The sequence below is a fragment of the Salvelinus fontinalis genome, chromosome 23 (assembly GCF_029448725.1).
Source record: "Salvelinus fontinalis isolate EN_2023a chromosome 23, ASM2944872v1, whole genome shotgun sequence".
Classification (NCBI taxonomy): Eukaryota; Metazoa; Chordata; class Actinopteri; order Salmoniformes; family Salmonidae; genus Salvelinus; species Salvelinus fontinalis.
The window spans coordinates 6,752,632-6,778,577 of record NC_074687.1 but is presented as its reverse complement, the minus strand read 5'-3'; the positions used below and the strand labels follow the sequence as shown (position 1 = coordinate 6,778,577).

Sequence of the window (25,946 nt, the reverse complement as noted above, 5' to 3'; positions counted from 1 at the left end):
ATCAGAAAATTACAACGTTTCTGTAAGGATTGCAACAGAAACCCCCTCTTACCTGATAATTGCACTACAGCAAGTGGTGTGTCGTGAGAGTGGCTGGTGGTGGAGCCTGTGCAGTCAGTCCGTCTCTTGGCGCGCCTCTGTGGCGTGTGATCACAGCTGTGGGATCAACAGTCCCGCTCCGCGCAGCAGCCGGGTGCTCCCGTGTGTAGGGGGCGTGGTCACAGTTTCGGGGAGCCAGCTGGGGCAGCTTCTCTGCTGAACCCTATTTAGGGTTTTATTTATCCAGTGGCAATGTACCGTGATATTGAATATCCTAATCATATCCAATTGACTCAATAAGTCATACCGCAGTATCACATTATTTGTTCAGGTGTCTCTCTCTCGTTCCGTGTGTGTCTATGTGTTTCTTTCCCCCCTTTTTATCCGTGTGTGTGCCCACGTGTATTTCTTTGCGCCCGTGTGTGTGTTAAAAGCATGAGGAAGAAGTGTTCCAGATCTAGGTGCAGATTGTGGTATCGTACCCTACTTCTACCCTTAGCTGTTACGGTATACAATTATAGCGTTACAATTATATAATCACAATTATAGATTATAGCGTTACAATTATAGAATCACAATTATAGATTGTAGCGTTACAATTATAGAATCACAATGATAGATTATAGTGTTACAATTATATGGTCACAATTATAGAATTACACAGAACACTGAATTATAGGATTTCTTTTTTGTGAACAATTGTTTTCATTAGACCGTTTAAAAAATATATATAAAATGCTTCCTTTTTAAAAATTAGGCAAATCAGTTAAGAACAAACTCTTATTCACAATGACGGCCTAGGAACAGTGGGTTAACTGCCATGTTCAGGGGCAGAACGACATTTTTCCTAGTCAGCTCAGGGATTCGATCTAGCAACGTTTCGGTTACTGGCCCAACGCCCTAACCACTAGGCTACTAGACGACAAACGAACTCCTGGTGGCCCAACACCATCCGCAACCTCCGTCAACAACACAAAATAAAACACAAACACATACAAATCAAATAATAACAATAAACAAACATTACAATCAAATAAAAAAGTACATACAACATTGTTTACCACTATATCACCACCAATTAATTATAGGATCTCTGTGGATAAAATAGTTATTGATACTTTATCATAGCCTAGTTATGATCCACTATCGTTAATTTCCAGAAAATCTCGAATACCTATCACCGCCAGGTGGCAGTCAATATAATCTACTACTCTCACTTGCAGTCGTTGTGGGTGTGTCTTGCCTCACTGAGTCGCTTTCTTTGATTATCTCCATCTCGGTGACAGCTAATCAGAAAGAACAACAGAGTCGGTGAAGAACCTTGTCGAAAGAGGAGAATTTTGCTTTTAAAGCAATGGAGGAGTACAATTCCGGAGAGGAGGTAGATTGTGCATTAAGCTAGATACATATGTATTATTTCAGACTTTGACACTGATTTCAAACGGCCGAGTTAGCTAGATGAATGATCAGCTAGCTAGCTAGATAACATTAGCATGCATTGCATTGAGGGTGCTGGCTTTGACAACGTATCTGAAGAGTACATGAGTATTTAAGTAGTCAAATGAAACTGACAAGATAATATATACCTTGCAAACATTTGTCATGCAAATTATGTCATATTATTGCATGTAGGGAATTTGTAGGCTTAGCAGGTGTGGTCAAATCAATCAGACTGGGCTGGGCAGGACTTGATTAGTAGCGCGCTAGCATCTATCAACATTCAGCATAGACATATCTACAGTATTATACAGATGAAGCCTTCAGCTGTCCCCATAGGGTTTTACATGGAACCCAAAACGGTTCTCCTATGTGGACAGACGAAGAACCGTTTTAAGTTCTAGATAGAAAAAAAAGGTACTAAGAGTATAAATATGTAACGTTGAATCTACTTAGCTATAAATCTTCCAGTAGCAGGCTGCAATACACATTTTCTCTGTGCAAGTTATTCTGAAGATCCTATCAACAGTTAGCTATGAGTTTATTGCAGCAGTCCTTCCTCCCGGGGCTTGCCTGAAGGCATTTGATATCCAGTCTTGACAGCTATAGTGTTGACTATGTAATCACAGAGTGGACTGTCTGTCTGTCTGTCTGTGTACCCTAATTTGTTGTGCAAGCAGCCAGGAAAAACTAGGTTAGCTACTTTTGTGTGAATGAATGCCCAACACTCAACAGCACAAGCTTTTTGTTTTGAGTTGTATCATAACAAAGTAATCCACACTTTATGTTAAATGTTTTTCATAATTACTCTTTTTATATATATTTTTTTTTATATCGTTTGGAATCACAGGTGTCCTTCAACGCAGATGATGCCAGTGTCTCAGTTAAAGAGGTAAAGGAATATTTGAAACATGTTTGTCAGCAGTCTTATTTCTTGGATGGTAAAGATGATCAAAAACACTGATTGTCCCTTCATAGATGCTTGACTGTGTTGTCTTCCTTGCTGACTGGCTGGTGTCTGTGTCTCAGTGTATCGAAGGCATCATTGGAGGACTAGACTACAACCAGAACAAAGTGAACCAGTGGACTGCCAGCATCGTGGAGCACTCTCTCACCCAACTGGTCAAGCAAGGGAAACCATTCAAGTTCATAGGTATGATTGTAAGGATGTTATAACACAAGGAAGTTATGGTATTACGAGAGTCACTCAACAATTAGTCACATTGAAGTGGTGAGAAAACATACAGTACCAGTCAAAAGTTTGGACACACCTACTCATTCCAGGGTTTTTCTTTATTTTTACTATTTTCTACATTGTAGAATAATAGTGAAGACATCAAAACTATGAAATAACACATGGAATCATCTAGTAACCAAAAAAGTGTTTAACAAATCAAAATATATTTAAGGTTCTTCAAAGTAGCCACCCTTTGCCTTGATGACAGCTTTGCACAATCTTGACATTCTCTCAACCAGTTTTGAGGTAGTCAATTGGAATGCATTTCAATTAACAGGCATGCCTTAAGTTCATTTGTGGAATTTCTTTCCTCATTAATGCGTTTGAACCAATCACTTGGTTGTGTTGTGACAAGGTAGGGGTGGTATACAGAAGATAGTCCTATTTGGTAAAAGACCAAGTCCATATTATGGTAAGAACAGCTCGAATAAGCAAAGAGAAATGACAGTCCATCATTACTTTCAGAAATGAAGCTTAGTCAATCTGGAAAACTTTGAAAGTTTCTTCAAGTGCAGTCGCAAAAACCAACAAACTCTATGATAAAACTGGCTCTCATGAGGACCGTTACAGGAAAGGAACACCCAGAGTTACCTCTGCTGCACAGGATAAGTTCATCAGAGTTAACTGCACCTCAGGTTGCAGCTCAAATAAATGCTTCACAGAGTTCAAGTAACAGACACATCTCAACATCAACTTTTCAGAGGAGACTGCGTGAATCAGGCCTTCATGGTCAAATTGCTGCAAAGAAACCACTACTAAAGGACACCAATAATAAGAAGAGACTTGCTTGGGCCAAGAAACATGAGCATTGGACATTAGACCGGTGGAAATCTGTCCTTTGGTCTGATGAGTCCAAATTTGAGGTTTTTGGTTCCAACTGCTGTGCTTTTGTGAGACGCAGAGTAGGTGAATGGATGATCTCTGCATGTGTGGTTCCCACCGTGAAGCATGGAGGAGGAGTTGTGGGGGTGCTTTGCTGGTGATACTGTCTGTGATTTATTTAGAATTGAAGGCACAATTAACCAGCATGGCTACCACATCATTATGCAGCGATACGCCATCCCATCTGGTTTGTGCTTAGTGGGACTATCATTTGTTTTTCAACAAGACAATGGCCCAAAACACACCTTCAGGCTGTGTAAGGGCCATTTGACCAGTGTGATGGAGCGCAGCATCAGATGACCTGGCCTCCACAATGACCTGACCTCAACCCAATTCAGATGGTTTGGGATGAGTCGGACAGCAGAGGGAAGGAAAAGCAGCCAACAAGTGCTCAGTATATGTGGGAACTCCTTCAAGACTGTTGGAAAAGCATTCCTCATGAAGCTGGTTGAGAGAATGCCAAGAGTGTGCAAAGCTGTCATCAAGGCAAAGGGTGGTTACTTTAAATAATTTCAAATATAAAATATATTTTGATTTGTTGAACACTTTTTTGGATTCTACATGATTCCATATGTGTTATTTCATAGTTTGAATGTCTTTACTATTGTAGTAATGTAGAAAATATATTTTTTTAAATAAATAAGAAAAACCCTGGAATGAGCAGGTGTGTCCAAACTTTTGACTGGTACTAGATGCAGTAAAAGTTGAAGTTGTTGGTATCCCTTAGAACAGTGGTCACCAACCAGCTGAGTGAGCATACGTTTAAATAATTTGCTTTTTATTTTACTGGGCTGATGGTGCCTGCATCTGATGGTCAGTCTCAGAGGAGGGAGAGAGCAGCAGACTGAGGGTCTGTTTCTCAACATTACTCTGCTCTCCCTTTCCTCCACTGACACTGACCAAAAGGGGACACCGTCTTCCAGCTGATGCCGAAACTTGAGTCGCACCGCATTATTTCTGCCTCATGCACAAATTCATGTTGTTAATCCTATGAACAGAGAAAGTGAAATATTCCTTGATATTAAAAAAGAGCCAAGCCGCTAATAATAACAACAATACAAGCCTATAGATCCACTTTCCTACTCATTCATTACTGCTGCAGGGATTGTTGTAGCACTGAGTGGAAATAGGAAGTACATGCATTTTATGGGTTATAAAAGTGTTGAATACAAAGTGTTGACAGAGTAAGAACTTAAACATGAACTCAGTCATAACAACAGCAGCTCTTTGCTGTATTTGTTGACAGTCTCTCTCTAGTCATGGTTTTAAACGTTTTGAAATCTCACAGTATCAATTTTGCCGTAGCTTTCTTTATGCCTGCTACGTTACTGCGGACTCGGTTATCTGAGCAATCTGATTGGCCAGCGGTGACGTAGTGCATTTGATTTCCTCTCCAGGCCCACCGGGAAGACAGAGTTTGTACCTTCAGACACATGAAATGGCAACAGTTTGCCTACCTGGCGCACAGGACAGCTGAATTGGCTGCACCTACCACCAACAGCCCGAGACTAATAAAAAAATAGGAACACAAGGCTTTAGCATAGTTTTTTTTACAGAAATGTTTGGCGATCGACTAGAAATGCCTTTGAGATCGACCGGTTGGTGACCACTGCCTTAGAAGAAGGCTACTCTACTCCACCCTTAACAAGCTGGATGAAGGGCCCTGTGTGTGCTCCCGGTCGCAAAGTGCTGTATAATAGCGGTATGATAGAGGTATAATATCTATATGATAGCCTTTGTGACCAGGAGCAAAGCCCTGTGCGTGACAGAATGCTTACAGCAGGAAATGTATCTTCAACATTGTCTTGTGTTCCAGTAAACTGTGCCATCATGCAGAAGAGTGGTGCTGGTCTCCACACGGCTAACTCCTGCTACTGGGACACTGCTACCGATGGTGAGAGAGAGGAAACCCCCACGCATACTGTACTAACCTTTGAACAGGCTTTTGTTGTGCTAATGAACAGTGTATTACGTTTTGGTTTATTCAGAAGGGTGCAACAAAGTATAGCCCAACCGATATTGACCTTTTAGCGCTGTATCGGTATCGGCGATAATTCCACCGATAACCGATATTTAATAAATAGGATGGGGGAAAAAGGGAATCTCATGCTTATCTGAACATTCTGTTTAATTTAAGGCTGTCCCGACTACAAAAAATCTCGGTCGACCAAGTCTGTTCTTTTGACCAATCGATTGGTTGAAATTTTAAAACTTGTATTTTTCCATATATAGACACATCCTATGTGTTTTAATCAAATCCACTATATGCACTGAGCTAGTCTGATGCTTTAAGCGAGCTGTTTGATGAAATAATTAAGACACAAATGACTAGAGGGAGTCCGACCGCAATTGATTTGATTGTGCCGCCTGGCTCAGACTTGCTGCGTTTCGTAAAAAAAAGAAAAATACTGAGTGACTGTGTGACTAGCACCCGTTGTCTCTCTCCTCCCTGCTGCAGCGACCACCACAGAACATCAGTGTGTGCAGCGCTGTCCGTGTTGCTGAAGCTGCAACATAATTAGACATTTGACTGAAAAGTGATGTCGATGAAATCCCTCATTTGTTTAGTCAAAACATACCCTATTTCCTCAACCCGTGCTCTCTTTACGTGACACGTATGCATCACATACACGGGACCAATAGGGCCTGACCTATAGCATAGCAATAATCACATCAATAAATTGGTTAAAACAAACTCTGATTATCGTAACACGTGACAGCTAAATGGATGCAGAGGGCGTGACAAACTGGAAACGGTGAAGTGTTTACTGGTTGTGCTGGAGGTAAAGGGGAAGTCAAATGTGTCAAGACTAAGGTAAGGAGCAAGCTCTGTGTGCAACACAGGTGCTGTTCGATTACAATATAATTTTTCTGACTATTTGGAACAATGTAAACAAATTATAAGCATTCCAGAGAGCCGGTTGGAACGTTTTTTTGTAAAGCCTTTATTACAACAGTCTCATTCATCTGTGAAATGGAACGGTTTAGGCCTATTTAATATTTACTCAAATTAGTCATTGGTCGCCTTATTTTATTTTAGAACTAAAATGTTTGATTGCATTTCACAGCATGAATGACTCGTATGCTGTGTGTCGACATGAACAAATACATGATTGATTGAAACAGTAGCCTATATAAGTATTGAAATACAGGCCTAAGTAAGTTACGGTATTAAGACTAAACAGGATGTGCTCTTAGGCCTACAGCTCAATGGTGGTTATACAAGGATACTCTACTAAGACCACTAATGATAATGACATTACTTATTATAATAATAACAATAAGGAGATCAAGGAACAAGGATAGTTATTTTAAATATTTCTGACAATTTGGAACAGTGTGAACAACACCAAATGTATGATAAATAATACCAGAGAGGCTGGTCTAGTGAGAGTGTAAAGCCTTTATTACAGCATAGCAAAGATGAAAAATAGCAGAATTTGTGAAATTGTTGCGTGAGGCTTGGTTCTTGTGGGATCAATCAACCAAACACTCAAACAGGCAACGGAAGCAGGATCTGTCTTATTTCTGTAGATGTACAGTACCAGTCAAAAGTTTGGACACACCTACTCATTCCAGGGTTTTTCTGTATTTATACTGTTTTCTGACCTCAACCCAATTGAGATGGTTTTGGAGGAGTTGGACCACAGAGTGAAGGAAAAGTGGCCAACAAGTGCTCAGCATATGTGGGAACTCCTTCAATACTGTTGGAAAAGCATTCCTCATAAAGCTGGTTGAGAGAATGCCAAGAATGTACAAAGCTGTCATCAAGGCAAAGGGTGGCTACTTTGAAGAATTTCAAATGTAAAATATATTTTGATTTCTGTAACACTTTTTTGGTTACTACATGATTCCACATGTTATTTCATAGTCTTCACTATTATTCTGCAATGTAGAAAATAGTACAAATAAAACCCCTTGAATGAGTAGGTGGGTCCAAACTTTTGACTGGTTCTGTATATAGATTTATAAAGCCAGTCACATTTAACAGTTAGGCTGTTTGCTATTATCTACCTACTAGCAACATGGTCTGGAATAATGCGCCAATTCAACAGCGCACTGATGTGTTTCAGAACCGCGGACAGCTACCACTATCCAACATGGCAGAAAGCGCATTTGTTATAAAATATTCACATTTTTATTTGTGTTGTGCCATTGTTTCATAATATAACCATATCAAATTTCAGTAGCACATGTTGGACTGATGGAGTGTGCCATCCCACCGGCCTCCACAATGGATCAGTCCACTCAGACAGGAGCCAATCAGTCTTGTACATCATGATTATGCATTTTTTTAAATTGCTACTGCTCGACTAAATAAATCTCGGTCGTCCAACAGCCTATCGACCAAACAATCGACCAGTCGACTAAATGTGGTCAGCCCTAGTTTCATTATTGTCACAATGTAAGAAATCAACATTTGAAGCATATTTCTTGGACAATTGCTCATTTTCCTGCTGTAAAACAGTATGTCGGCAGATATATTGGTACATTTTGTCCCCCCAATTGGTATTGGACCCTCCGAAAAAAACATTGGTTGGGCTCTAATAGAAAAGTATTGTACTGTACTTTCATGATTTCCTGTGATTTTCTGGAAACAGGAATCTGGTCATTCTCTGTTTCTATCTGTGTTTTGAAATGGTGCTCTCCACTGAAGAAGCCACATGTTGGAATGTATTTTGTGTGTCCAAATTGGTTCTGATGTTGTGTTCACTCTGATTGGTTGAGATCTAGTGGGTTGACCTGATTGGTCTTTGTGGTGTCCTCCCACAGGAAGCTGCACGGTCAGGTGGGAGAACCGCACCATGTACTGTGTGGTGAGTGTTTTCGCCGTGGCCTTGACCTGTTAACGTTCCCCCCCCCCCTTTCTCGCACTGAGCTGAACACAACCTGGCATGCACCAGCACCACCAAGCCTTGAAGATGCAATGCTGATTACCCATGAAAATAAATGTCTGTTGTACAACATCTTTCAACCCCACACTCACAAACTTTGACCACTCCCAATGGGAACAATAGGATGGGAATTCAGTGATGTTGCTATAAGTGGTGGATGCATAGTGTTGTCTGTGTGTAAATGTAAATAGACCAGTAGTTCTAGAGAGATGCTCAGCATGGACTAGCATGGAAAATGGAACTAACCACACTGGGAATGATTCTTCGTTGAATAATTACAGAACATCTTCAACTATGCTATACATGTGGAATAATAGGATTAACTAAATCAATACATCCCATTTACAGTTTCAATAGTGTGTCGTAGTTGAGCCACTATAAATAATAATTGGAGTCTCAAAGCAGAGAGGTCAGGTTTAATACATTTCTAACAGAGTGCAGAGAGAGACATTGGAGGTTCCGTTGGAGCATTGTAGGTTTATGACGGTGTACTTTTTCTTTAAGAATAAATATAATACACATATTCTAAGACCATTCCCTCTAGATTGTTGAAGTTGTAGCTCTCCTGCATGTTGTATCACATTTACCTCACTAGCCCTTATCACTTGTGATATTAAATCGACTGAAAATGCTCATGACACTACAAGTATGACTTGTGTTTGTCCATTGACCTTTGTCATTAAATGTATTATTGAACTATCGTCACATGATTTCCTGGTGTTTAATTGATATGTCTCACCAGTAAAGCAGGTTGACAGAAAAGCTAGTGAGGTTTAGGATGGGGTGAAACAAGTGCAACTGCTGGTTTATTACCTTACACACATTCCTGTTGTGGTAGTAGTTATGTTAAAATTATCTTTTGTTACAAATTGTCTATTTGCTGCATTGTTGTTCTAATCAATTATATGTACCCGATGGGATGTTAAAATAAGATCAAGAGGAATTAGGATGCTTACTAATCACAGATGTTTAAAACGAGCACTGCAAATCTTCTTTAAGCCTTTAATGTCTAAACATACAGACTCACCTCATCTATTAAAACTCACATGACTAGCTTGTCTCAGAGTTTATTCATTTTTCATTAAGGCAAATGATGAGCATGAAAAGAGGCCAACACATGAGAATCTGTCTGTACAGGCCTGATGAAGCAAGGCTATCCCGAGTCTGTGTACAGGTCTGATGAAGCAAGGCTGTCCTAAGCCTGATGACGAGTCTGTCTGTACAGGTCTGATGAACCAAGGCTATCCCGAGTCTGTGTACAGGTCTGATGAACCAAGGCTGTCCTGAGCCTGATGACGAGTCTGCCTGTACAGGTCTGATGAAGCAAGGCTATCCCGAGTCTGTGTACAGGTCTGATGAAGCAAGGCTCTCCCGAGTCTGTGTACAGGTCTGATGAAGCAAGGCTATACCGATCCTAATGATGAGTGAGGTTATGGCTTGTGAAACTAAACGTTTACCTAAAAAATCTTCTGAAAATTATTGCCTCAGTTGGATGATTGTGGCCCCGCTTTAAGCATTTTGTTGTCCCTCACTTGGGGTAATCACTCATTGTAGAAGTGAAAGCTGTTTCTATACTATTCTGTTGACCAAGCAAAGCTTGGCAGATTAATTACTTCAAGGATGGAGAGTAGGAGAAATGGAACTTGTAAAGAATTTGATCCCACCCTAACAAACTACAGGAATATTCTTGGCTGGATTCCATTGTCAAAAATTGCTACCTCTCCTTGTTTTTGGGGGGTATCAGTACATTTTATATTTTTTGCAACTTTTACTTCACTATATTCCTAAAGAAAATAATTTACTTTTCACTCATACATTTTCCCTGACACACAAAAGTACTTGAGCTTAACAGGACAGGTAAATGGTCCAATTCACACACTTGTCAAGTGAACATGCCTGGCCATCTCTACTGCCTTTGATCTGGAGGACTTACTAAACACAAATGCTTTGTTTGTAAATGATGTCTGAGTGTTGGAATGTGCCCCTGGCTATCCATAAAATAAATAAGAAAATTGTGCTTTCTGGTTTGCTTAATATGAACAATTTGAAATGATTTATACTTTTACTTTTGATACTTAAGTATATTTTTGCAATTGCATTTACTTTTGATACTTAAGTATATTTTTGCAATTGCATTTACTTTTGATACTTAAGTATATTTAAAACCAAATACTTTTAGACTTTTATTCAAGTAGTATTTTACTGGTATGATAATTGAGTACTTTTTCCACCACTGTCATCCTTTCTGGTCTAGATGGATGAGATTTACACAGTTAGTCGTGTTTCTGTATTGTTCCACTAGGGGTCAGTATACGTCAGTATATGGGGTCCGATGATGACAAAACAATCACTCAATAAATCACATAAATATAAATGTACTTCACATATTGTTTGAATTTCATCTTTTAATAATCCTATTCTCTCTGAAATTGATTCACAATACTGTGTGTTCATTAGATTTTTCTAGATATCAAAAATTCTGTTTGGCTTCAAAGATTGTCTTTTTTAATACAAACTATATGAAGCATTCATATGATACTAAATGTCGTCAAGCCCTGTGCAACTGCATTGCAAAAGAAGAGCTAGTGCAAATAAAGACACATATAAAATAAATATATAATACACACATTAATACATGTAAGATTCAAGCTATGCAAAGACACTTTACCATTACAAATATTAAACACATTTCAAATAGATATTGTGTAAGTCTGTGTGTATATTTCCATACATAATGAAACACCAGACAATCGCAGAGACATACAATAGCACAGCATGAATGAGCAAAACCCATAGACATCCAATCAAAGCATCTCACTGGCGCCACATCAACAACAGCTGCTGCTGACTATTGCCCTTACAAAGCTGAACCAAAGCGTGCTGGAAAGCGTGAGTGGTAAGGCTGAAGCAACCGACTGCAGACAAAAGTCGAGAAGTGAAGTCGGGGGAGGTGCATCTGCTACAGCCGAAAGTCGGACACTGATGTGGCTTTCCAACAGCAAGGCTCAGCACAACATGGCAGTGTTGCCATCATTTATAAAAGTTGTTCTTTGTAATATCAAAATAAACACGTCTCCAACCCCCATATCACACACTCACAAACTAAATATATGCATGTAATATCAATTGGTGAGAGAGCCTCAAATAGCACATTCATTTGTACATATCCACTGTATACAGTGCATTCGGAAAGTATTCAGACCCCTTGTGACTTTTTCCACATTGTGTTACATTACAGACTTATTCTAAAAAAAATCTAATTAATCTACACCCAATACCACATAATGACAAAGCAAAAACAGGTTTTCAGAAATTTTAGCATAAACATAAATACATTATTTCCGTAAGTCATCTATATAAGTCATCTATAAGTCTTTGCTAGGTAAAGCCCCGCCTTATCTCAGCTCACTGGTCACCATAGCAACACCCAACCGTAGCACCTGCTCCAGCAGGTATATTTCACTGGTCATCCCCAAAACCAACACTTCCTTTGGCCGCCTTTCCTTCCAGTTCTCTGCTGCCAGTGACTGGAACGAATCTCCCTCTCTAACTTTAAGCATCAGCTGTCAGAGCAGATACAAGAAAGTATGCCTATATGAATAAATTCAATAAACGCAAATGTCTGCGAAGGTAACATCATCACTGTACCTGTACACAGCCAATCTGTAAATAGCACACCCAACTACCTCATCCCCATATTGTTATTTAGCCTCTTGCTCTTTTGCACCCCAGTATCTCTACTTGCACATCATCATCTGCACATCTATCACTCCAGTGTTAATGCTAAATTGTAATTATTTTCGCCTCTACGGTATATTTATTGCCTTACCTACCTACTCTTCTACATTTGCAGACACTGTACATTGATTTTTCTATTGTGATATTGACTGTACGTTTCTTTATGGTTAACTCTGTGTTGTTGTTTTTGTTGCACTGCTTTGCTTTATCTTGGCCAGGTCGCAGTTGTAAATGAGAACTTGTTCTCAACTGGCCTACCTGGTTAAATAAAGGTGAAAAAAATACATTCAGACCCTTTGCTATGAGACTCGGAATTGAGCTCAAGTGCATCCTGTTTCCATTGATCATCCTTGAGATGTTTCTACAACCTGATTGGTGTCCACCTGTGGTAAATTCAATTGATTGGACATGATTTGGAGAGACACACACCTGTCTATATAAGGTCCCACAGTTGACAGTGCATGTCAGAGCAAAAACCAAGCCATGTGGTCGAAGGAATTGTCCGTAGAGCTCCAAGACAGGATTGTGTTGAGACACAGATCTGGGGAAGGGTGCCAAAATAATTCTGCAGCATTGAAGGTCCCCAATAACACAGTGGCCTCCATAATTATTAAATGGAAGAAGTTTGGAACCATCAAGACTCTTCCTAGAGTTGGCCGTCCGGTCAAACTGAGCAATCGGGGGAGAAGGGACTTGGTCAGGGAGGTGACCAAGAACCCGATGGTCACTCTAACAAAGCTCCAGAGTTCCTCTGTGGAGATGGGAGAACCTACCAGAAGATTAACCATCTCTGCAGCACTCCACCAAACAGGCCTGTATGGTAGAGTGACCAGGCGGAAGCCACTCCTCAGTAAAAGGCACATGACAGCCCACTTGGAGTTTGCCAAAAGGCACCTAAAGACTCTCAGACCATGAGAAACAAGATTCTCTGGTCTGATGAAACCGAGATTGAACTCTTTGGCCTGAATGCTAAGTGTCACGTCTTGAGGAAACCTGGTACCACCCCTACCGTAAAGCATGGTGGTGGCAGCATCATACTGTGGGGATGTTTTTCAGAGGCGGGGACTGGAAGACTAGTCAGGATCGAGGGAAAGATGAACAGAGCCAAGTACAGAAAGATCCTTGATGAAAACCTGCTCCAGAGCGCTCAGGACCTCAGACTGGGGACAAGGTTCACCTTCCAACAGGACAACGACACGAAGCACACAGCCAACACAACGCAGGAGTGGCTTCAGGACAAGTCTCTGAATGTCCTTGAGTGACCCAGACAGAGCCTGGACTTGAACCCGATCGATCATCTCTGAGAGACCTGAAAATAGCTGTGCAGCGACGCTCCCCATCCAACCTGACAGATCTCGAAGAGGATCTGCAGCGAAGAATGGGAGAAACTCCCCAAATACAGCTGTGCAAAGCTTGTAGCGTCATACCCAAGAAGACTCGAGGCTGTAATCACTGCCAAAGGTGCTTCATCAAACTACTGAGTAAGAAGTCTGAATACTTATGTAAATTATATTTCTGTTTTTGTTTTATTTTATACATTTGCAAACATTTCTAAAACCCAGTTTTTGCTTTGTCAAAATGGGGTATTGTGTGTAGATTGATGAGGGGAAAACATCTATTTTAGAATAAGGCTGTAACGTAGCAAAATGTGGGAAAAGTCAAGGGGTCTGAATACTTTCCAAATGCACTGTACATATGAATCGTAGCAAAGTTGCTTCCTGTTTAGTCACATCTGTGGTCCTGTTTGCATGGGTCAAACAAAAATACTGTCATGATTGGTTGACAAATAGTGACTCCCACAATGCAGGCGATGGCTGCAAGTTGCAGCTGGTGAGGAGCAACTGCAGAAAATCGAAGTCGACTGCAGTTGAAACTTCATGACATTTGATCACATGGTTGTTGTAAAGTTCATGCAAGTCGAACAATTTTTGTCTCTATAATGCAACACACTTTGAAAGGTGGTGATGATGGTCACCGACTTGATAATGTGATCCGCTGGAACGCGCCCAGTGCGTTGGTGGTCATGCGGTGGGTTCAGTACATCAAGCACAGCTGATATTGCACCAATTAGATTCATCCCTCTACATTAATATGGCAGTCTATTTAGTCCACCAGGCTCTACACACACTTTCTCTGATGGCTGCCGCACGCAAACTATGCACTGCTGTTCTTGCTGACATGCTATTGCTATGACATGCGTTACTCGCCATGCATGTCTGTTTCCTGCTTTCCCACCTATGTCCACCTGCTTGGTTCTGTTCCCTTCCTGTCCTGCAGGGGGAATGGTACAGAATACCTTTCTGTCTGCCTGTAATTATTATTATCTTAACATTATGCATGCTCTGGCAGTGAGCTACCCCGAAGGAGCAGAGCCTCTAATGCCAAGACTAACGTATTGCATGTATTGTAATATTTTATAATAAATGGTTAAACAAACACGTGGTGTTTCCTGTCTGAAATACAGTGTTTGTCTGTTTGATGAGAGATGGGTCTCTTTACATGTACTCTAGTGCTGGCTTAGAAATCACTGTCACCCTTGTCACAAGCACTTAGAAACACCGCAGAAGCAGCACACCAATGATTAAGCTCTTTTTCAAGGAAGTATAAAAGCAGCGTTGGTCGCAGCCGTAAGAGTAGTGTGTACTAAGGAAAAAAACACTAAACCCAACCCAATATTTACATTACACCACACAAAGCTTTAAAATGTGTATGTGGTGGTTGATGGGTCCAGTTCAGTACATGCACACCCCCATGCCAATGTGAAACACTGTAAATACACTAATTCCCAAATACTTGTTAAGTTTTGATGAGTAATGTAGTAATGCAATATATAAGTCCATTGGAAGAGGACTGGCCACCCCTCAGAGCCTGGTTCCTCTCTTGGTTTCTTCCTAGGTTCCTGCCTTTTTAGGGAGTTTTTCCCTAGCCACTGTGCTTCTACATCTGTATTGCTTGCTGTTTGGGGTTTTAGGCTGGGTTTCTGTACATCTGCTGATGTAAAAAGGGCTTTATAAATACATTTGATTGATTGATTGATTAATGTGAGTGACTGTATAGACAAGTATTTAGTTCAATGAAATGCGTAATCAAATTAGGAAACCTCATTAGAAAAGCTATTGTGGCAGACTCACTTCGGACCAGTTTAATCTGTCTGAGTGTAGCGTTCTGTCCATACCGCCAGGACTTGACTTCCATAGAAAAGGCTGCAGACAAGTTACATTCTGGTTGTAGGAAAGTCTGTTCAACACTGAAACACTGATACTATGTCAGTAGTTGAGTCCGTTGCTGAAGAATCACTACATCCAATGATTTGTCTGTAGTTGGTCGGTAATACTGGTTTAGGTAGAATAAACATCACGGACTGCGTGAGGACATTCTCACAAGAACTACTTCGTGTACATTGCCTAACCTCATCCCCTGGCTAAATTCAGAGAGAGCCGGCTGGTGGACGATATCATACATTGCCTGTTCTTCTATTATACACTAACAGTGAAGCTGTAGTCTCTCTCCATGGCAAGGGGATACTGCCTTTGTAGCATTGGTTAGGGGAGTAAGGGGTTACAGTTTGGGGGTTTGATAACAGAATGGGGGTTAAGGGTTAAACAGAATGATAGCATTCAAGTTATTTGGTTAGAGACACACAGTAGAATAAGGTTATGGGTATGGGGTTAAGATCATAGGGTTCTGGTTACGGTTCAGATTACGGTTCAGTGTATGGTTCAGATTAGGGTTCAGATTATGGTTCAGATTAGGGTTCAGATTAGGGTTCAGAGTATGGTTCAGATTAGGGTTCAGATTACGGTTCAGATTATGGTTCAGTGTATGGTTCAGTGTATGGTTCAGATTAGGGTTCAGAGTACGGTTCAGATTAGAGTTCAGAGTACGGTTCAGATTATGGTTCAGAGTATGGTTCAGATTACAGTTCAGAGTATGGTTCAGATTATGGTTCCGTGTATGGTTCAGTGTATGATTCAGATTATTGTTCAGAGTATGGTTCAGATTACGGTTCAGAGTATGGTTCAGAATACGGTTCAGATTACGGTTCTGGTTAGTTCAGAGTACGGTTCAGATTACGGTTCTGGTTAGTTCAGATTACGGTTCAGAGTATGGTTCAGATTACAGTTCAGAGTATGGTTCAGAGTACGGTTCAGATTACGGTTCAGTGTATAGTTCAGATTACGGTTCAGAGTTAAAATTCAAGTAACTTTCCCAAAATTCCCTGGTTTTCCAGAAATCCTGGTTGGAAAACCAGGGACTTTTTGAAAAGTTAACGGAATTTTGCAACCCTAGTTCAGTGTAAACTTAACTGACAGGTAGGGCAGAGGGGTTCATATGGCACTTAAAGGATTACAGAAGGAGACAGTACAGCAAATGTTGCTCTGTGTGTACACCTTCCTCTGAATGGCACATAACTAGGACCAGGAGTATTTCCAGACCACATGACCTGAACAGGAAAGCCTCTTCCTGGTTCAGGTACAAGTTCAGGAACACTCCTGACCCTATACTAGGGCTGAATAATTAATAGAATTCACATCAAATCACAATATTCACATTTGCAAAAGCCATATCACAAGAGATCCATATCGCATGCAATATTTTTAAACGGCACTAAGCTGTGTGTATCGTCCGTTTTTATAGTTGACTCGGGTTTGTCGTCTCTCTCTCTCTTCTATTGCGACTGCTTCCCACACACACCAAGCTCCAGCCCAGGTCAATCAAGCAGTGCAGTTCCTCCTCCTCGCTGTTAGATTCACTATACATTTGCATGCTGTTCTGTAAGGTCAATTGCAGTCAACAGTTCCAAACAAGGCCAATGCTACTTTCCACTTTGTTTCTTAATATAAGTCATTCCATTTTCAATGATTCCAACAGTTCAGCCAAGGATTTTGTATCTATATCGCAAGTCAAATCACAATCACAATATTTGGTCCAAAAATCGCAATTAGAGTTTTTGCCCATATCATGCAGCCCTACCCTACACACAACCAATCACGTCTCTTTAAGTGTTGCTGGACAGACTGTGGCTTACGTCGCCGTTCATCTCGCTCAACACTTCATGAGTCGTGTCATTGGGCATGTCATAGGTCATTGTGTCATTGGGCATGGTATATGCCGTGTCATTGGCCACATCATATGACGTGTCATTGGCTGTCTCCGTGTGGGGGGTGGGGTCGGGGGCCAGAGGGTCCAGACCAGCCTTCTCTATTGGCCTGACGGCGTCCCTATCAGGAGCGTAGCAGACTAGACAGAGCAGGGCGGAGCAGTCCCACAGGCCTTGGGTCATATTGGAGGAGAAGAGCTTCCTACAGGGGTGGCAGAACTGATAGAACACCAGCATGAAGAAGATGGCCATAGCATAGGCCACCAGCAGCTGCAGCACTAACAACGGAGCACAGATGAACCTATAGAAGTCTGTCTTGTAGATGTACCACAGCAGAAGCAGAGAGGCGTTCTCCACGAACCTCAGCATGTAGTACACGGCCATGCGGTACCAGTTCTGAGACTTGTTGATCAGGTCTGGGTCGTTGAGCTTCAGCTGCACCGCCGACCAGCAGAACATGTTGATGCCTGCGTAGAGGAACGTGAGGAGACAGAGGACGATGGTGGTGCCCACCCGGGTTAGGGTCTTCTCGATGTTCTCCGGGAAGGGCGAGTGGCTCTGCCAAAACAGCATCCACGGGTAGAGGAAGAAGAGGAAGAAGTTGAGCAGAACCACAGGGAGGATCCAGAGCTGCAGTACGGAGCTGAAGAGGACCAGGACGGTGACGCGTGTGGCGATCTCGAAGCTGCGCCACAGGAATATGCAGAGGTAGGCAGCGGGACGTACGTCCACCTCGTAGTCGTCATACTTGATCTTGATGGCCAGGATGTTGCAGCGCAGGGCTCCATATACGATGGACAGCAGGGAGATCACCATGAGGGTGCCTGGGAAAGAGAGAGAGACAGACAGACAGACAGACAGACAGACAGACCATTCAGAATATTCCATTCCATTCAATATTGTTTTGTCATTTGAGGCTGAGCTCTTAATTAATATGACTGTTCATTCATTCACTAACTGTAGATAGTGTAAACAGCCTGTAAAGCCACCAAAACTCACACATAGTTTGTTAATTAGCATAAACAGTCTAGGACCATGATTTCCCATGAAATAATGAAGTTGTTGTTTATATGGATGAACACAGTACACCCCAGCACTAACCCGACGAACACAAGCACCTTTCCAAACTCACTGTGACTCAGCATGCCCCCAGCATCATCACATACAGCAACTCATTTGCATAACATTGTGAAATAGGCTGAGAGACATTCAAATGTGTACACACATTACATTACCCCCTTCTCAGACTAAAACACACCCTGTGTTGAATAACCATGTTCAACACAAAGCCCTCTTGTCAAACAGGCTTCCTAATAGTAATACCTCCCTGACCCATGTGACCTTCTGCTGACTCAGGTGCTTGACCCTTCTCACAAAACACTTTCTCCTGCAGGTGCACAGGGCATTTCAGTGTTTACATGAGTCTTTGACTGAGCTTTCAGTCCTGACAGTGTCTAGTTACTTTTCAGCTGACACATTAACAGCGTCTATATTTTTTTATTTAACTAGGCAAGTCAGTTAAGAACAAATTCTTATTTACAATGACGGCCTAGGAACAGTGGGTTAACTGCCTTGTCCAGAAGCAGAAAGTCAGATTTTTACCATGTCAGCTCAGGGATTCGATCTAGCAACCTTTCAGTTACTGGCCCAATGCTCTAACCACTAGGCTACCTGCCGCCCCAATGGCAGGGTGACAGGTAGCCTAGCGGTTAAGAGTATTGGGCCAGTAAACAAAAGGTCACTGGTTTGAATCTCTGAGCCGACAAGGTGGAAAAAATCTGCTGTTCTTCCTGTGAGCAAGGCACTTAACACCCAACAACAACTGCTCCCCGGATGTTGATTAAGGCAGCCCCCCGCAGAAGACACATTTCAGTTGTTCTAGCATTTTGTAGTGTACCACAGCATGATAAGGTCCATTACACTGTACTACTTCATATGGTACATCTGACAGTTTGACTTGAATTTCTTTCTTAGTTTGGGTGACAACTCCATTTTCCTCTGGTAGGCTCTAAGCCATACATACTCATTTTTCTCATACCTCTGGGGTGTCACCTTTAGACCAAAGTATTGCTTTTTTTACCTGTGGCCCTTACAGTGTTTAAATACCCGAGTACCTTTTGCACATACTGAGAAACATATTGTTTCCCTTCATTTTGTTGTGTTCCCATAAATCCACATCAACAGGTAGTCATTTCAGTACCGAGCAGCACCTTGTACGGTGTGAACTCTGTGGAAGATTGAACACTACTCCTGTATGACATAATCACATATGGGAGAATCTCATACCAACTTCTTTGATTGTCATCAACTAAAAGTTATGGCATGTTGATCAGAGTTATGTTCATTCTTTCCCATAAACCATCTGATTGTGGGTTGTACTAGATAGTTATTGTTTGTTAATTTGTAAAAGATTGTACATCTCTCTAAAACCCTGGGCCTTCTGAGTGGTGCAGCGGTCTAAGGCACTGCATCACAGTGCTAGATGCATTACTACAGATCCAGGTTTGATACCGGGCTGTGTCGCAGCCGGCTGTGACCGGAGACCCATGAGGCTATGCACAATTGGCCCAGCATCATCTGTGTTAGGGGAGGGTTTGGCCGGCTGGGATGTCTGTGTCCCACTGTGCTCTAGCGACTCCTGTGGTGGGATGGGCGCATTCACGCTGACACGGTTGCCAGTTGTTCAGTGTTTCCTCTGACACATTGGTGTGGGGTTGTGTTTCAGAGAACGCACGGCTCTTGACCTTCGCCTCTCTCGAGTCCATACAGTAGTTTCAGTGATGGAACAAGACAGACTGTAACAGCCAATTGGGGTAAAAAAAAAGAATATATATTTTTTGCCCCTGGTCGCTATAGATTGAGCAAGGAACACCTAGCTTCAACACAAATTCCTCTACCAGTTACTTGTCCGCTTTTACCGCTTCCTGATTGGGTATGCCATATGCCTCTGACAAACCTACTGTAGTAAAGTAATCTGACACTACCCTAATGGGCTTGTTACCTCGTCCAGTCTCTGTAAATGAACCCATTAAGTGCATAGATATCCTCTGGAAAGAGCAACCTGTGACAGAACTTGTCATGGGCGCTCTGGGGGCTGGACCCTGTCATTTGTATGCAGCGCATGCCCCACCTTACACCACTGCTTTATGGGTCTCTGCCAGCCTGGACAATAACATCTTGCTCTGATTTTACTGGTGAGTGTATTAACTCCTAAATGGCCTGCTGTTCTATCATTGTGGATAAAGGTACGTATCTCATGTATGAGCTCAGATGGTGTCATCTGTCTCATAGTTTTGACTCTAAAGGCATAACACTCCATTCTTCATATGTAATGCCCCCCACACTTGTTTGAAATGCTTGAACGTTGGCTCAGATTCCAGCTCTGCTCTACCATCTTTTCTCCATGTCTTTAACTGGGAGACCACCGGGTCTCTATCCTGTGCTTCCAAAAGGAAAGCTGCATTTGTGGGAGCTGTCTGGCTTGTTTGAGCTCTGACTGCAGGCTCAATAGTGACATCCTGAGGCTTGTTTACGATGGCTCTCAGATTGGCTCTCAGAGAGTCTACACTCTCTGTCTGTGTGTCGGCATGACACACCATCTGCATTACTGTGCAGTGGCCTGTGGACAATATCATAGTCCTACTGCTCCAGTTTCTCTAGGCACCTATCTAACTGTACCTCAAGTTGTTTGAAGTTACTCAGCCACCTCAGTGAGCTGTGATCAGTTCTCAGTAGACATTTCCTTCCCAGCAGAAAGTGTTTGAAATGTTTAAGAAACATTACCACAGCAAGAAGCTGCTTCTTGGTAGTTGAGTACATCCTCTCCTGTTTTGACAGTGGCCGACTGGCATATGCTACTACTCTCTCTCTCTACCCTCGTGTTTCTGGGAGAGGACTGCCCCTATGCCTGTGTCACATGTGTCAGTATCCATTATGAAATCTAGATTTAGGTCAGAGAAAGCACATATGGGGGATGTGGTAAGCTTGGACTTTAGTTCATTAAAGGCCACTTTACACGCTGCTTTCCACTCAAACGTTTTCCCCTTATCTGTCAATCTGTACAAAGGCTCCGACAAAGCTGCAAAATCTGGTCTGAACCTCCTGTAGTATGACGCCAGGCCTAAAAAGCTTCTTGCCTCTGTCAGTGACTCGGGGCTAGGCCATGACCTGACTGTCTCTGTCAGTGACTTGGGACTAGGCCATGACCTGACTGTCTCTGTCAGTGACTTGGGGCTAGGCCATGACCTGACTGTCTCTGTCAGTGACTTGGGACTAGGCCATGACCTGACTGTCTCTGTCAGTGACTTGGGGCTAGGCCATGACCTGACTGTCTCTGTCAGTGACTTGGGGCTAGGCCATGACCTGACTGTCTCTGTCAGTGACTCGGGGCTACCCCATGACCTGACTGTCTCTGTCAGTGACTCGGGGCTAGCCCATGACCTGACTGTCTCTGTCAGTGACTCGGGGCTAGCCCATGACCTGACTGTCTCTGTCAGTGACTCGGGGCTAGGCCATGACCTGACTGTCTCTGTCAGTGACTCGGTGCTAGCCCATGACCTGACTGTCTCTGTCAGTGACTCGGGGCTAGGCCATGACCTGACTGTCTCTGTCAGTGACTCAGGGCTAGGCCATGACCTGACTGTCTCTGTCAGTGACTCGGGGCTAGCCCATGACCTGACTGTCTCTGTCAGTGACTCGGGGCTAGCCCATGACCTGACTGTCTCTGTCAGTGACTCGGGGCTAGGCCATGACCTGACTGTCTCTGTCAGTGACTCGGGGCTAGGCCATGACCTGACTGTTTCTGTCACTGACTCGGGGCTAGGCCATGACCTGACTGTCTCTGTCAGTGACTCGGGGCTAGGCCATGACCTGACTGTCTCTGTCAGTGACTTGGGGCTAGGTCATGACCTGACTGTTTCTGTCAGTGACTTGGGGCTAGGCCATGACCTGACTGTTTCTGTCAGTGACTTGGGGCTAGCCCATGACCTGACTGTCTCTGTCAGTGACTCGGGGCTAGGCCATGACCTGACTGTCTCTGTCAGTGACTTGGGGCTAGGTCATGACCTGACTGTTTCTGTCAGTGACTTGGGGCTAGGCCATGACCTGACTGTTTCTGTCAGTGACTTGGGGCTAGGCCATGACCTGACTGTCTGTTTTCAGCCGAGATGATGTGTCCTAGGTAGCTCACCTGTCACCTGAACAAATGGCACTTAGATGGTTTCACCTTAAATCCTGACTGTTCCAATCTACTGAAAATCTCGTATAAGCGCTTCACATGCTCTTGGAATGTACAACCAAACACTATGATGTCGTCTAAGTACACCAGACATATTGTCCACTGTAAGTCAGCCAACACCAGGTCCATGAGATGCAGGAAGCTGCTTGGAGAATTTGTCAACCAAAACCCCATGACCTGGAATTCGAAAAGCCCTCTCTTTGTCACAAAAGCAGTTTTGCTACGACCCTCAGGGTGCATCTCAAAGGGTGCATCTCGACTTCCCAGTACCCACTGGCTAAGTCTAAAGTGGAAAACTACTGAGCACCGGCAAGAGAGTTCAAGGTCTCATCTATCATAGGAAGTGGATATGCATATTTTACAGTGTTCTTGTTTAACCTTCTGTAATTCACACAGAACCTGATTTTGATAGGTCTGGTGTCCCATGTGTTAATATTATGCTGGACTAGTTCACCAGTTCTACACTCTCGCACATACACTACATGACTAAAGGTATGTGGACACCTGCTCGTCGAACATCTCATTCCAAAATCATGGGCATTAATATTGAGTTGCCCCCCCCCCCCCCCTTTGCTGCTATAACTGCCTCCTCTCTTCTTGGAAGGCTTTCCTCTAGATGTTGGAACATTGCTGCGGGGACTTGCTTCCATTCAGCCACAACAGGGCAATTAGGCCTGGCTTGCAGTCTGCGTTTCAATTCATCCCATAGGGGTTCGATGGGGTTGAGGTCAGGGCTCTTCTGCAGGCCAGTTAAGTTCTTCCACACCGATCTCGACAAACCATTTATGTATGGACCTCGCTTTGTGCACGATGAAAAACAGCCCCAGACCATTATTCCTCCTCCACCAAACTTTACAGTTGGCACTATGCATTCGGGCAGGTAGCGTTCTCCTGGCATTCACCAAACTCAGATTCGTCCGTTGGAATGCCAGATGGTGAAGCGTGATTCATCACTCCAGAGAACACGTTTCCACTGCTTCAGAGTCCAATGCTGCCGTGCGAACAGTTCTTGTGCTGACGTTGCTTCCAGAGGCAGTTTCGAACTCGGTAGTGGGTGTTGCAACTGAGGACAGAGGATTTTTACGCGCTTCAGTACTCGGCGGTCCCGTTCTGTGAGATTGTGTGGCTTACCACTTTGTTGCTGAGCCGTTGTTGCTCCGAGACGCTTCCACTTCATAGTAATAGCAATTACAGTTAACTGGGGCAGCTTCAGCAGGGCAGAAATTTGATGAACTGACTTGTTGGAAAGGTGGCATCCTATGACAGTGTCACCTTTTCCTTTGCAGCTTTCAGCTGCACCTCAGTTAGCTGGCTGCAATCTATGTTCAGCTCTTGCATTAACTGTTCTACGTCCCACTTTGCTGTGGTGGGAGAGTACGGCGGCAGTTTAGAATCCTGTAGGCTAGCAATGATAGTGTCTTCACTACCCTTCTCCCAGATAGAGAAACCCCAGTTCAGTGCCCTCCCTCAGTAACTGTGATTCAGGGGTCACATTCTTCACACGCACTGGCATTTTTCCCTTCACTGAGCTGCCAACTTCTATCAGTGACTTTAGCACACGGCTCAAGAAGATCCTCAATTTTGTCATTGTTTACTGTACCCTCAACTTATATGTAACTTCTGGAGGGTATAACCGTGTCAGTCATCACTTTATACACTCTCCATGCCTCTCCCCTGAAAATCAGTGTAATCCGCTTCCCCAAAACACAGCATGTTTCCTTTTGTAAATCAAGTACAGCCCTGTATTTTACCAGGAAGTTTGTCGCTATCAGTGCACACTGGTCTTTGTCACTAACAATGACAAAGTCCCCGGTCAGTTTCAGGCCGTCAATGTTCATGACTGTGGACCAGCTCCCCAGGACTGAGAGAAACTGTCCATTTGCTACTTTAACCGTGCAGTGGTATGGTTGCAGTGTACCACTCTTATCTCCAGTAGCATTTCTCCATACCTGTTCATGTACCATGGAAACCTGGACCCCCGAGTCCACCATGACCTCACACTCGAACTCAGCCATTTTGCACTCAAGCTAAATCCCACTCCCCACAACACTTGCTGTGGACTGGTCGGCTGTGAGTGTAGTTGAAGCAGATGCTGTGCTGTCCTTTTCCACGTCAGGGCAATCTTTTTTCATCCAGCAGGCCTCTGCCATAGGTCGTCCTCTGTCGCTCCCGGGGAACCTAGATCTCCCATTGCTGCTGTAGAAGACCCTGGAAACGATCTTCTGCTCTAATACGCCTCCCTCTGATGTGGCTCCTTCTCTGCCAGATGTTGTACCTCGGACCACAACTGTGCAAAGCTCTCACACAATGACTCAAACATCTCTTTTGGAACGCTGACATTGTCTCCAACTGGAGGCAGAGTGATCTTGCTTGTCCCACACATGTTCACTTTGTATTGTGCAGTGTCTTGGCTTTCCAGCAATTCTAGCTGTCTTATCTGATCAAGCTCTGTAGCATTGCTAATTCCCTCTTCCAATATTTCTTGTACTGCCTTGCGCAGGTGAATATGAAGATCACTGCAACCAATTTGTGTAATAAAATGGTCTCGTGCAAGCCAATCACGTGCGCACACATTCTAATCTGGGTAAACCCTTGAAGCTAGCCTGCCTAAATCATGGCCAAATTTACGAATGCACTCACCCACTTTAGGTTTCCTGTCCTGAAACAAAGGTACGATTCCAGTCAGCATGCTCAAAATGCTGCTGCAAAAGCATTTTCACACTGTTGTAGTTCTGCAAAATCTCTGCAAATTTCCCCTCAGTGAAAGCATGGGAAAGTTCAAACGATCTAACTCAAACTGTTCAATCCAAGCAGTCCATTCGCCTTCTTTCCCCTCAAAAGATTCTGGCATGAACGCCAGCCAGTCAATCTGCCTGTCCATTGCACCTGGCTGATCTACCACCATCTGTCGGTTGTTGATTGCTGTTCCCGGGTTGTTTGACTTCTCCCTCCATGTTCCCATGCAGATAGCAAGCTAATGTTAGCCAAACGAGTGAGTTGCTGTAAGCTAATTGATTTGTTAATCCCAAAATCCACTGCCACCAATTGTAACGAGCCTGTAAGGCCACCGAAACGTACAGGTAGGTTATTAACTAGCATAAACAGTCTAGGATGATGATTTTCCATTAAATAATCAAGTTGTAATTTATTTGGATGAACACAGTGCACCCCAACACTAAGCTGACGCACACAAGCGCCTCTCCAAACCCACTGCGACACAGCACTCCCCCAGCATCATCACGTACAGCAATTCATTTGCATAACATTGTATGATAGGCTGAGAGAAATTTGATTGTGTACACACATTACAATAGCAACAAGATCCACTGGATCAATTTACAGATTAGCATTTGCAATATCAAGTGCCATAGTTCACATCGT

At 43.1% G+C, this 25,946-nt stretch overlaps 3 protein-coding genes across 5 annotated transcripts in view; 1 reads left to right on the top strand and 2 right to left on the bottom strand.

Annotated features, from left to right (window-relative positions):
• sytl5 (synaptotagmin-like 5) overlaps positions 1 to 412 on the bottom strand; it is a 119,893-nt gene extending 119,481 nt beyond the window's left edge. The window contains exon 1 of one of the 2 annotated variants that reach the window (XM_055877751.1): positions 53 to 412. The gene's annotated coding sequence lies outside the window, so the exon portion shown is untranslated. The remainder of the gene's footprint in view (positions 1 to 52) is intronic. The other variant, XM_055877750.1, reaches the window with a different exon arrangement.
• Positions 413 to 1,268: 856 nt separating this feature from the next.
• On the top strand, positions 1,269 to 10,507 carry LOC129820784 (dynein light chain Tctex-type 3-like). 2 transcript variants are annotated; one of them, XM_055877749.1, is made up of 6 exons: positions 1,269 to 1,420; positions 2,327 to 2,368; positions 2,506 to 2,629; positions 5,412 to 5,489; positions 8,369 to 8,412; positions 9,716 to 10,507. In XM_055877749.1, the coding sequence occupies exons 1-6, from the start codon at positions 1,394 to 1,396 to the stop codon at positions 9,719 to 9,721; spliced, it is 321 nt and encodes a 106-aa protein (XP_055733724.1). In that variant the 5' UTR covers positions 1,269 to 1,393; the 3' UTR covers positions 9,722 to 10,507. The 2 variants fall into 2 exon arrangements, with proteins under 2 accessions (XP_055733724.1, XP_055733723.1); XM_055877748.1 differs by lacking the exon at positions 9,716 to 10,507 and having other exon boundaries at positions 1,271 to 1,420; positions 8,369 to 9,543.
• Positions 6,981 to 25,946, bottom strand: part of xk (X-linked Kx blood group (McLeod syndrome)) — a 30,716-nt gene continuing 11,750 nt past the window's right edge. Inside the window, exon 3 of the mRNA XM_055877746.1 lies at positions 6,981 to 18,153. Coding sequence (XP_055733721.1) covers positions 17,228 to 18,153 — 926 coding nt within the window. The 3' untranslated portion in view covers positions 6,981 to 17,227. The remainder of the gene's footprint in view (positions 18,154 to 25,946) is intronic.